We start from the raw sequence: 12,985 nt of genomic DNA, 5'->3' as shown, positions 1-12,985 counted from the left end.
TTTTGGGCAGTAATATTCTGGGCAACAGATACCCGAGTGAGATATTGCTCTTTCGCTTTCTTGATTTCAACATCATGTAAAATTTTGGTAATCAATTCGTTTGTTTTATCGTGGCGACCTTCGTGGCGATATGGCAAACGTGCGTGCTTTCTGTGCGTATGTTCTCAGAGTCGATCCCCGATGAAGGTACTTGCGTCACATACTCGAGCAATGGATAGGTTCTTACTTAATTAGTAGGTCCTGTTTGCTATAGCCTCGAAGTTGGAATGAGACGTTAGAACGGTATCAGTCAATGAACTCTTCACTGTAGTGCAGTCATCCTGACTTGAGGATCGAGTTAAATATTCAACGCTGTCATGTAGAAGCTCTTTTATTTTTCCATAATATTGAATGAACAGTAGTAGAAGGAAACGTTATTCTTGATTTCACACAAAAATACATATATTGTTACATTATTTTATCATTAATCATGACCTTTCTGCAGCAGCATTTAAACGATCGATCAGTTTTCTTCCACGTAGCATTTTTGATCAAGTAGTTGTCATCACATCTGTATTCCAGTAGTGCAAGGTTTCTATCTTCAGTATCCGTATGTCACCTATTTTACCTCTGTCTTATTCCTACAAGAAAAAATAATTAAGGGTTTTGATATCCAACGTTTGGGAACCTGGAAGATTTCGTACGTATGGTCATTATTGAAAACCATTTGAACAGCAACCTTATTTCAATATGCTTTATGCTGCGATTGCTTGAGAACTCTTGTAAACATGATGGAGTATGCTTCATCCTTTTTGATCTTACGTATCAGCCATATACAGGCAGGTGCGAGTAAAGAGCTAGTTCAAAAAACAGGCATAGACCCTTCTTCCTCTCCAGACTGAAGCGAGATTGGACATGACTTACCCATTGACAGAAATAAATAAAGCCTCGTTAATCTGGACCCTGATAGGCCGGACTTCGCTTAATCTGGGCAGGCAAATAAATAATAATAGAAAGACGGGGAACAAGGCTTAAATGTGGCTAGAAGTCAACAATCGCATTCATCATATTTCCGTGATAGTTAAGAATACTATATTTGCCAATTTTTTACAAATTCATTATACTACAGTACATGTATAATACAATTGGCGGTATACTGCAGTACAGTACTAGTATACCGGTATGTATTTAGGCCTATCCCTTGTTAATGTGTCGTAATAAACGTGTTACGTTGTTATAAACAGATATTCAATGCACTTACTATTATTCTTTTAGGTTATTTCAGTTAATCTGGTCGATTTATCTCGAAGTTAGTTTGAATTAATGACGTTTTACTGTACAACACGCTGGAATGTATCAAAGTAAACTCTTCGTTTTATTTTCTGTTTAACGCAATAAAAAGGTCAAATAATTGCATTTTCTATCGGATCGTAGTAACATACCATATCTTAAGCTTTCAAGAGTATAAAGCTTTTCAGTCTCATTTGAACATGGTAGTAGTGCATACTATTGGAAGCTTAGATTAATATCTCAGCTCAATTTCTACACAAATGAATAGTTTAAATTTAGCAACTTACGCCGTTGATCTCTACTTGGCTACGATGCCGTATTTGTTTTCGTGATGACACCTCGCAAAAAGGAAGCTTGCATCAACGATATAAGACTATCCATGGCTTTGGATTGATTATTTTAACATTATGGATGATAAGAATGTTGGTCAGTGTTTCTTTTGTTAAAAAATCAACGATATCACTAAAATAACTTGACAGTCATTTAGAATAGAGAAGATTCTATGTCTACTTGATATATCCTCTCAAGTTTTCTATCCATGAATTATAGGAGTAGGAGTAGGGGTGGAAGAGTATGGAAGGGGTGGTTAATTCATAAACGCTATTATTATTATTATTATTATTATTATTATTATTATTATTATTATTATTATTATTATTATTATTATTATTATTATTATTATTATTGTCGTCGTCGTCGTTGTTGTTGTTGTTGTTTTGTGAAAAGAGGGTGTTAAAACATCTGAAATCGTTCGTTAGAAAGGATGTTTGGCGGATTTACAGGATCCAAAAGTACGACTTATCATTGGGTTGATCGAACAGACCTGGAAAATAATCCCGCTAGTGGACGCCCAAACACGGCTGTAAACAACGTTAACATCGCTGCCGTGGAGGATGTCTTGCAGAAAAAAAAAGAAAAGAAAAAGAAAAAAAACTTCGCGAGGTTTTTGAGGATATAGGCACTGGTACGCAGCAGATTCGTGAGATTCTGAATGATTGTTAGGGAATCAGCAATATTTCAGCTCTGTGGATCTGTTGAATAGGAGCAGAAACTGCAGGTACTGGATACCTGTCTTCTACATGCAAGTAACAATAACGAATGATGGATCAAATATTTTAACGAATGATGGAAAACAAACATCAGTCTGAAAAGCAGGAAAAGTTTCCTCCTAAAGTACTTTTCGTTCCTTCTTTGAGTAAGGTAATGATTACGGTAATTAGATTGTGATGTGATTGTAAATCATTAAATAAATTAAAACACACCTCCATTGAATATAATTTGTCTTTATATGCACCTCATACTCAGGGGGATAATTGTCCTCTCCTAATGACGCCCCTTATTCCTTGTAGTGAAGTTCAAAATACTTATTTGTTAGAAAGTTATTATATATTAAATGCTGTAAACTTGAATAGAGATTGTAAAAAACACCACTTTGTAAACATGGTTATTGTGCTTTTGCCTTATCTCACCACACAATGAAAAACACAAAATAATAACTAACACCAAAAATTGAATATTAATACATGAAAACTATAATAGTTTCTTCAGTATTCAGGAACTCTGTGTAATAATAATTGTTACCTACGAAAAGAAAGGATAATTAACACAGAATGTTGTTCTAATTTTTCGTTATTAAACGCAGATCTGAAAACTTCCATAACTGACCATTGCTGCAAAATGATAATCCAAGATCACATATTGCTCGCTAAAGAAAGAAAAAAGAAAGACCTACGATGGAAATTACTTCAACACTCATCTTATTCACTTGATCTATCTCCCAGTGACTATCGTTTTTTCTCAGTATTGAAGAAACCTCTGCGTGGTTTACAATTCCAAAACTTTTTAAAAGTACTGTATATCAGTGGGTAGAAGACACTCCTAAAGTTCACTTTCGCTTTGAGAGAATTGCATACATCTAAATGGAAGCCAAATTAAAAACAAAAGCCTACAGCTTAAGGCTGTTGCTACCTCTTCGCTGAGTCGAGTTTTCTCCTATCTAATAACATTGGAACTTTTTTCGTGTTTTTCTCAGCAAGCAATGAACAAATCCTTATAAAAATTTGCATAGAGTCAGGTCGATAATAAAGAATTTGTTATATGAGCTTATAATTTTACTAAAAGCCTCCAATTAAGTTATTCATTCTCCCCTTTTTTTCATGTGAAGATTTGCAACAGTGCGATCTCTGCTTCTCCCTGTTTGTATTAGCAGCGTGAGGGAAATTCGGGCTAGCCATTTAAAACAGGTTTTTAAACTCTGTCCATATCACATCTGTGGAATGAAATTTTCTAGCCCTCTCGTCCTTTTCGAGGACAGATTTATGGCACTGAGAAGGAGGGGGCGCTCTTTATTTTCTTTGCTAAACCTATTGCTTTTAGTATATTCGTCTAGTCTCATTCGGAGTTCTTGTGGTTACTTTCAAACATAGCAAGATGCCTCTTGCGTCTCATGTATTTCAGTCTTATACCTGGTGATTGGTTATACAAATATAAATTAGCAGACGATTGTGATAGCAGATAAATTTCCTGTGTGGGGGCCGCGGTGGCTCAGTGGTAGAGCGTTCATCTCAGTTGCATGGGGTCCTTGGTTTGATCCCAGCTCGCGCTAAGTGAACTTTGTGGTGGACAAACATCGTGTGCATGGATTTTCTCGGGGTTCTCCTGTTTTCTCCCACTTTCTTCATTCCACCATTTCATTCATTACTTATCATCACTGTCTCCTTTAGCCTAACCGGCATAACTGTGGGACGTAAAACTTACAGATTTCATTTTATTTTCAAATTTCCTGTGTGAAATAATAATAATAATAATAATAATAATAATAATAATAATAATAATAATAATAATAATAATAATTATTATTATGATGATGATGATGATGATGATGATGATGATGATGATGATGATGATGATGATGATGATGATGATGATGATGATGATGATGATGATGATGATGATGATGATGATGATGATGATGATGATGATGATGATGATGATGATGATGATGATGATGATGATGATGATGATGATGATGATGATGATGATGATGATGATGATGATGATGATGATGATGATGATGATGATGATGATGATGATGATGATGATGATGATGATGATGATGATGATGATGATGATGATGATGATGATGATGATGATGATGATGATGATGATGATGATGATGATGATGGGAAATTCTTGGCACAAGAGATTGTAACGAGCAAGGAATATCAGTGCGGCTTGGCACTAGTAATTTAGTTAAAATTTGTGGTCACCACATCGGTTCCTCCTTGCCGGTGTTTCCTTGACCAGAGACTGGCCGCGCTGCCGACACCAGTGGGGTTTTCACATTGAAAACACAAACACCAGTGCTCTTTGACTTTTGTAACCTCACGGAAACAGGTAAACCAGTGGAGATAGCGTTTTGGAATAATTATATATATGTATATGCAGACCCGTATTCAGGAGGATCTAGGGGTTTGCCCCCCTAAATTTTCGCTGGCCTCCCTTAACTTTTCACGGTAGGCTTGCAAATGAAATATAATATGTTGATAAACTATGATATGGTTGGATCGGGCTCCCCTAACTTCAGCCACCCCCCTACATTTTTGGGCTGGCTACCGGCCTCTGTATATGTATTTGAAACTGTGAATAGTAGTATAGAATGTTTATGCTAAATAATAATAATTTCATTTTTACCACATACGAAGGAAATTTAGAAATAAACTTTTTTGTTACACAAAGTTTTCTTACCGTGAATGCTGTCGAATTCTATTCCTAATGATGACAGATTTTTCGGTGTTGTTTCAGTATCGTGAGGCAACTGGGAAACTGAAGAACTGACCACATATTACCCTTCTAACATAGCACATTTGTAGGAAAAGTGAAGTGTAATATCAGGGATTCTTTTACTAAACAGAAAAACATCTATACATAATGAAATATGTAGTGTTAATGTAGATACAAACGTCATTTTCTTGGTAACGTCTTTTCTTGGTTATTACTTTACGAAATATGAATAGGAACTTATTTCTTGGTAACAGGGAATAGGGACTTATTAGTGTTACCTGCTAATAATAACCTTGTAACTTACGCATTCTAAATAAGAAATATTTATTTTCCAGATGGTGAACGGGAAATTTCATCTATAGCTACAATATATATATATATATATATATATATATATATATATATATATATAGTACAACACATATTAACAGAATAATTTTAATTTTATGCATTATTTTTTCATGCTTAATTTTAAAATATAGGGCTTTTTTTTTTTTTTTTTTTGAGGTACACCAATTTGTCATTGTCATACATATTAAACTAAAGCATTACCGTATGAGTATAAAAATATGTGATGGAATACTTCGTTACATCAAGCCACAACATTATGTAAATGAAGTTATTAAAAAATAATAAACAAGCAGTATAATCAAAATGCTAAATATCACCGAAGCACTATTCACAATTTAAATATCTATGAGCATACTCCAAAATCCCTGGTAAGTTTCTATATTGAAAAAAAAAAAGTAAACAAAATTCACAAGGCCACGCTAAACATAAATACAGGAAAAGTTAAATAAAAAAAATGTTATCAGTAAAATTTCTACTCTTCCCCTCCAAAATTATGTCTCAAATCAAGTAAGTAACTTGCTTAAATTATACTGGTCTACGACTTTTTAATTTTGTTGATAAGTGGTCAATGTTACACTCGAAGTATTGACTTCAATCAATACAAATAAATCAAACAAACACTAATATTTCACATTTATTTATACAATGAGTATGTCATAGTTTTTTTAAAAAACAATTTTCATTTCATGTATAAATTTTAAAGAAATAATTCGGTTTCAAATGTTACTTTCACGCAAAAAAAAAAAAAGAAAGAAAATATACTATGGTAAATTAAAGTGAGATTACAGTGTTACGTTAGTTCAAATAAGATGTTAACGAAATTTTGCGGACAACTCTCGAAACTTATCTGAGAAGCAACTTTAAAAATTGACAACAGTTATAGATATACTTCATGAGTGAGTAAAGAAAGAATACAAATGTAGATTAAAAAGAGATCTTTTTTAAAAATCTGCAGTTAACAGGAATATAGTTAACAAATCTAAAAGATTCTATAAAATAGATTTAAACAAATCTTCAATCAGATCAATTGATTTCCTAAATTTTCTTTGTATCACCTTATATATAAATATAAAAAAATATATAAAAACAAGAATTTTAGGAATAATCCAAAAAATGGATCAATGATCCAAAAAGTGCATAAAAAGATTGCGATCTTGCCAAATAATTAGTTTTTGGATTAGGGGCCACAAAAGTTAGCAACGGTTCCTAAATCGAGTTTTCGTATTTTCTACGGAATTAGCACATCATACTGAGTAAATTGTTAGTTTGGGTTTGGCTACACTACCTGTAGTTCTCCAGATATAAGGCTACAAGAAAATGTTTGATTGTATGAAATATATTGGATTTTTTGGATCAGGGTTCACAAAATTTTTGAATGGGCCCTAAATCAAGTTTTCGTATTTTTTACGGAATAAGCACATCATGCGGGTTAAATTGTTACTTTTTGGTTTGGCTATACTATATGTAGCAGGGCCCACAAATTTTTTGAATGGCAGCTGAATCGTTTTATATATATATATATATATATATATATATATATATATACGGAATAAGCACATCATGCTGAGTAAATTGTTAGTTTTGGTTTGGCCACACACTTTGTAATTGTCAAAATATGGGGCGTACAAGAAAATTTTTGTCTGAAATTGATTGCATCTTTTGATCCAATAGGGTCTAAATGTATACAATATATATTGGTGTTGTCCATTATTGTGTTTGATCTAAATCTATAGTTGACTGGTAATAGGTGCTGTTTTGAGCACTATTCGTTGTTACAAACGATACACTTTATTTTAAATTGAAATATAATAAATAAAATACAAATAATACGTCACTATAAAAGTAGCTTTTCTTTTAGCAGTATAGAAGTTTATTATAAATACCTCATATATAGATAAAATGGGCACTGGAGTCAAGAAAGGTATGTCTCTTCATGTTTTGAAAAATGTAATAATAATAATAATAATAATAATAATAATAATAATAATAATAATAATAGTGATAAAGTGACATTCGCTTTCGCATACATTAAAAGTATCTTTATTCAATAGAGACAGTTCGCTTCTAATTACTTATAACTGTCTATACTTGACGGGGGAAAAAGCTAATGTAAAGAAGAATGGATCTGTTCTCGCTGTGTTTATTTTTTTCTGCTTTCAGCAAAGAAAACGTACTCCAACGCCTCCTCACTGAAATGCCATAAATATGTCATTGTTGAAAAGAGTCCCCTCACAGCTGTTGACAATGTTGAAACTTCAAAGTAACCCTCAGTTACTCGCCGCAACCTGCTAGAAGAGAGAACGCAGTGTCGTCAATGCGTTGTTGCAAATCTTCACATGAAAAAAAGGGGGGAATGAATAACTTAATTGGAGGCTTTTAGTAAAATTATAAGCTCATATAACGAATTCTTTATTATCGACCTGACTCCATGCAAATTTTTGTAAGGATTTGCTCATTGCTTGCTGAGAAAAACACGAAAAAAGTTCCAATGTTATTAGATAGGGGAAAACTCGACTCAGTGAAGAGGTAGCAACAGCCTTAATGTATAATAAAGTAAATTGAATTAAAATAAACTCTACTGAAGACATTCAAGAGAATAATGCGAATTTTTTTATGAATTAAATGGGCTTGCGTTTGGAACAAGGATTAAGAATATATATATATATATATATATATATATATATATATATATATATATATATATATATATATATATATATATTTGCCTGGACATTTATGCAACCCATAACACTTACCAAAACACACATTTATGAACGAATGAAATATGAAGTCACCGTTGCCAGTAAAAATTTTAACTGATTGACTCTATTAATGAACTCGGCCGAGATAATCTTTCTAGCTATGTGTTGCAGAAAACAAAATTCATTTTCTATCAAGGCGTATCGTGTAGTAACAGACGTAGAATATTATAAAGCCCTCTAGCGTGATCCTAATAAAATTCTTACGAGGGAACCTATCCAAGTGCAACTCTGACTTCGAGTCGAGACTATGGTCGTTGGATACCTTGTCCCAAAAGAACATAACACGAAAAGTGATACATCCTCGATCGCAACCGTTGCAGAGATATAAGCGTGAAAAGTTAGAAATTGAGCTCCATACTATACATTACAAAGTCAGCTTCCGGGTCAGATTTTTCGGAAACGGTCAGGTAAGGAAACTCACCGAATACATATCAAATTAGTGTTGGGAGCCCACCACCTTTTGAATGAAAAATGTTGCCCCCGGGGCACTCGCAGGGTCCCAGGCGGGGGTCAAGTAGCATATTGTATGAAAGCTATTAAATAAAAGAAGATAGAACAAATCTGAACTCTCTATGATGACCCTGTGCAAACGGGCAACTGGTCAAAATGTCAATACAACCTACATCAGAAAATATATGGCCGTTAAGTTGTGACAATAACAAAACAGAAAAACACGTTTAAAAGTGCAAGGTATTGAAATTGTTGCAGAGTCTCTCACAGAGTTACACAACGGACCTTATCCAAGTATAAGTGTGACTTCGAATGACCAATGGACCATAGAATGACCATGGCCATTGGATTGCGTGTCCTAGAAGAGAAAGGATACATTGTCAATCGCAACCGTCGTGGAGGGTGAAAAGTTCAAAAGGCAAAAGTTTCTGTTTTGTTATTGTCACAACTTAACGGATTTAGAAGAGTGGCCATATATTTTCTGATGTAGGTTGTATTGACATTTTGACCAGTTGCCCGTTTGCACAGGGTCATCATAGAGAGTTGAGATTTGTTCTATCTTCTTTTATTTAACAATAGCTTTCATACAATATGCTACTTGACCCCCGGTTCCATTTGCCAATTTTGAGTTGGACCCCGCCTGGGACCCTGCGAATGCCCCGGGGGCAACATTTTTTCATTCAAAAGGTGGTGGGTTCCCAACACTAATTTGATAAGTATTCGCTTAGTTTCCTTACCTGACCGTTTCCGAAAAATCTGACCCGGAAGCTGACTTTGTAATGTATAGTATGGAGCTCAATTTCTAACTTTTCACGCTTATATCTCTGCACCGGTTGCGATCGAGGATGTATCACTTTTCGTGTTATGTTCTTTTGGGACAAGGTATCCAACGGGCATATTCTCGACTCGAAGTCAGAGTTGCACTTGGATAGGTTCCCTCGTTAGAGCTCTGAAAATGTGAAGTGAAGACAATATCTGTTTTAAACACCTACAACCTAAGCTTTACTATAGCAATGTTCATAAAACTTTATATCTTTCGTACTTTGCAAACAATATGTGTATGAACCCCAATCGAAAGTCTACTTTATTCATGAATTATATAGTATGTTAAAAAAAAAAAAAAAAAGCTGGATTAATTTAGTCAACTGTTTATTGCTTAGGTTAAAGTAATGGTGATTCCAAACTCGAGTAGTGTTTCGGATCCCATTTTAAACAATAGATCCCTTCTCATGCAACCCAGTTAATCATAATATATTAAAGGTTTCGTTTTTTATAATACGCACTTATTTATGATAATAAAAAAAATTACGAACATACATTACTTTTTTTTTTTTTTTTTTTTAACGATAATTTCGGCACCTATAGTAATTCGTAGTCTTCGCTTTCAAGGTAAAGAATCATGTTGCCTAACTTACTTCTTGGGTTATTCTTCAACGTGCTCTGAATTTGCCAATACTTTCTTACACTTCAACAACAAAATCCTCCCACTAAATTGTTAATGAATTATAAACTGTGCGAAGGTTTTGTTGAATTGTAAGCAAGAATTGGAAATTCAGACCACTAAAAAAAGAAAGAAAAAAAAAAGTAAGCAACTTTATTCTTTAACTTTGAAACAAAGTGAGACGAAGTAAACTTGAAAAAGGCAACCAGAAATTATTACAGATGCTAAAATTATTGTTCTAAGGAACGTAGAAAAATATGCAAGATACGTTCATAATTTCCCTTTATTATTCCAATTAATCAGTCGAGTAAAGTATAAAACATTATTTATGTATTACCTTTAGTTTGCAATCATGTAATTCTTAGTAAGCCTCAGGTCTACGGTCTTAAGGTGAATATGGTAGTTTGCGGGAAAAGAAAAGACCTTAAGTTAAGGTACTATTCCGTTACTACCAAACGGAATTGACTACAATATTATTACAGTGGGTGGTATCTGCTGTTATTCCTCCTTTGGTCACGTGGGTGAGTTAGTTTTTTGTACAAAACTATAATTGGGCACGTACAGAAACTACCATGAACTGACATTTTTTTTTTATTTTAGAAATTCCTGTAGAAGTTATTTCCTGTCTAACATAAAAAAAGTCCTACATTAATTACTGAAATACAGTTGTAAGTATAATAGTTTTTGTATTATATAGGGTGTACGCGATAAATTGGTAAAAATTTAGAAAAATAAACGACATACCATAAAAGTGTTATAGTTTGAAATGAATGTATTGTTATATGTAAATACATAAACATGGTCGGTATTCATAAAAGTTACTTACCCCATAATTATTCAATGTGTGCGTTTCGTCAAAAAAAAAAAAAAAAGCCTTAGTCAGCTGCATAGAAAATCATAAGTGCTTAGAACTTTCCTTGCCTATATGATTTGCGTACGAACCTGTGTCGCAGGAGACCCCGCTCCGTTTCCCAAGGGGAGCTGATATGGTTCGAATCCCACACGTTAAGTTGTAGGTCCATATCTCATATAGCCTCGGTGTTGACTGGGACGTTAAATTCCAATTCAAACCAGTTAGTGCTTATAAAGAAGAGTATATAGGTACAAAGGTAATTTTGTGAAACATTGCTGGAGGGGTAACTGTTTTGAATATTAAATATGCATCCTATTAAATCAAGTAGCAATAGTCATTCTATGGACAGTATAATGTTTTCAGTCTTAACTCTAGCAACCTCTATTTTGAAATGAAGTTGTAATTTATGTTCTCTCATAAATGCTTCATACATAATAATCTAGAACCGGGCGCAAAATTTAAAAGTCAGACGCACTCGCTAATCCAAAAATGATGGTCACCAGCATCTAACGTCAAATTATGAGGTCCCCCCTCCTCCACGGCCTTTGGTTTGAAAAAGAAAGAGATAACATCAGGGCATAAAATTTCAAAACCAGACAATTAGATTTAGGATAATCAATTTTGAATTGGACAGTTCATATATATGTTAAAAAATATCTTACGTTAAGACTTCACGTTTGTGTAACGCTCTCTCTCTCTTTCTTTCTGCACTGAAGTACCAGTTGTCGATTGCAGTGATAACAGTATCTCATGCAAATACCTATTTTTAAAAATATTTTATGTATTTAATACCTACTTATTTTATTTAGACACTAGGTTGTCCTCCAGCTGTTCTAGCTTCAAATAGTGGGGGAAACGATCCTCGCATTGAAGCAAACCATTTTGATTGAGTGTGGGAAAGAAGGGACGAATTACAACGTTGTGAAGACTTTTAGTTTCCATGTCTGTTGTGAAGACTTGATATTCCGTGTTTTCTCTCACTCTGTGACAATTATTTTCGTGCGAAACAGAAACTGCATAGCCCTGTGAGTTTAGGGAGAAACCAATGCTACTGAACACTAGTCGCCAGCTCTAAATTTCTAGTCGCCAATGGCGACCTGGCGATCGGAAATTTTGCGCCCTCGTCTAGAAGATTTGTACCTGGTAAATTAGGCGGCCAGAATTCAGGAACATTGACACTTAGAAATTCTTGTACTATGTGTTGGTGCATCATTTGCTGGACGATAAAATTATGTCCGTTTGCAAACGTGCTTCGTCTTCGGTACAACTTCTTTCAAAACGTCAGCATTCACTTTCAAACTTTGTTGAAAAAAAATTCAGGGTTATGATAACATCTTCAGAAGCATCTAACACTATAAGTGCAAACTTAGTTAGAAATAATAAAAATCAATCAGAAACATGCGAAACAAGGAGATGCAAAGTAATTGCCCATGTATCGCGTGCACCCTGTATATTATGTGCAATTTTTAACTCTTAAATGTCGTTCTTTTTTTTCTTTCTTTCTTTACAGGTGACTCATCTTGAGCTTAAAGAAGTCAATTATAAACATCAGGACATTCTATTACAGTTTCTGGAAGGTAAATTACAAAGAGTATTAAACTCTTAACAATGAGCGGTTTACGGGCTATGAATACTACACTGGTCAAAAAATTAGGGGATCAGATGAAAACTCATGTAAAACGTCTTACGAATAATGTGACAACACTGTATCTGGTTCAGTTCGGATTAAAATCGACTAGCATGAAGGCAAACGTGCAAACGAACCGTTTGAAACATCTGTGCACGTGATCGGTGACATGGCGCTACCAGAGGTCATTTTGTAGTTTGGCGCTGCCAACACATTCCAGCTCCAGGATATCTCTGTTCTCATTGTGAGTGTTTAGTGCGACACAAATCCACGCAGTGAAATGGCGCAACAACGTGATTTGCCAGAATCGCTGGCATGGCCAGCTGTCGGCAGGTTGGAACCTGGTCAGTCACAACGGGAGGTGGCATATGCCATAGGAGTGGCACAAAGTGTGATTTCCCGATTATGGAATCGATTTCAAACTACTGGAAGTGTTCGAAGAAGACCAG

General features: G+C 34.4%; 1 protein-coding gene across 1 annotated transcript in view; it reads left to right on the top strand.

The window, feature by feature from the left end:
• Positions 1-12,561, top strand: part of LOC145676886 (uncharacterized) — a 35,719-nt gene extending 23,158 nt beyond the window's left edge. Inside the window, exon 4 of the mRNA XM_081747670.1 lies at positions 12,420-12,561. Coding sequence (XP_081603796.1) covers positions 12,420-12,515 — 96 coding nt within the window. The 3' untranslated portion in view covers positions 12,516-12,561. The remainder of the gene's footprint in view (positions 1-12,419) is intronic.
• The last annotated feature ends 424 nt before the right edge of the window (positions 12,562-12,985 follow it).

The sequence above is a fragment of the Thermobia domestica genome, chromosome 2 (genome assembly GCF_964235325.1).
Source record: "Thermobia domestica chromosome 2, izTheDome1.hap1.1, whole genome shotgun sequence".
Classification (NCBI taxonomy): Eukaryota; Metazoa; Arthropoda; class Insecta; order Zygentoma; family Lepismatidae; genus Thermobia; species Thermobia domestica.
The sequence above is the reverse complement of the archived record's forward strand: the minus strand, read 5'-3'. Positions and strand labels throughout refer to the sequence as shown.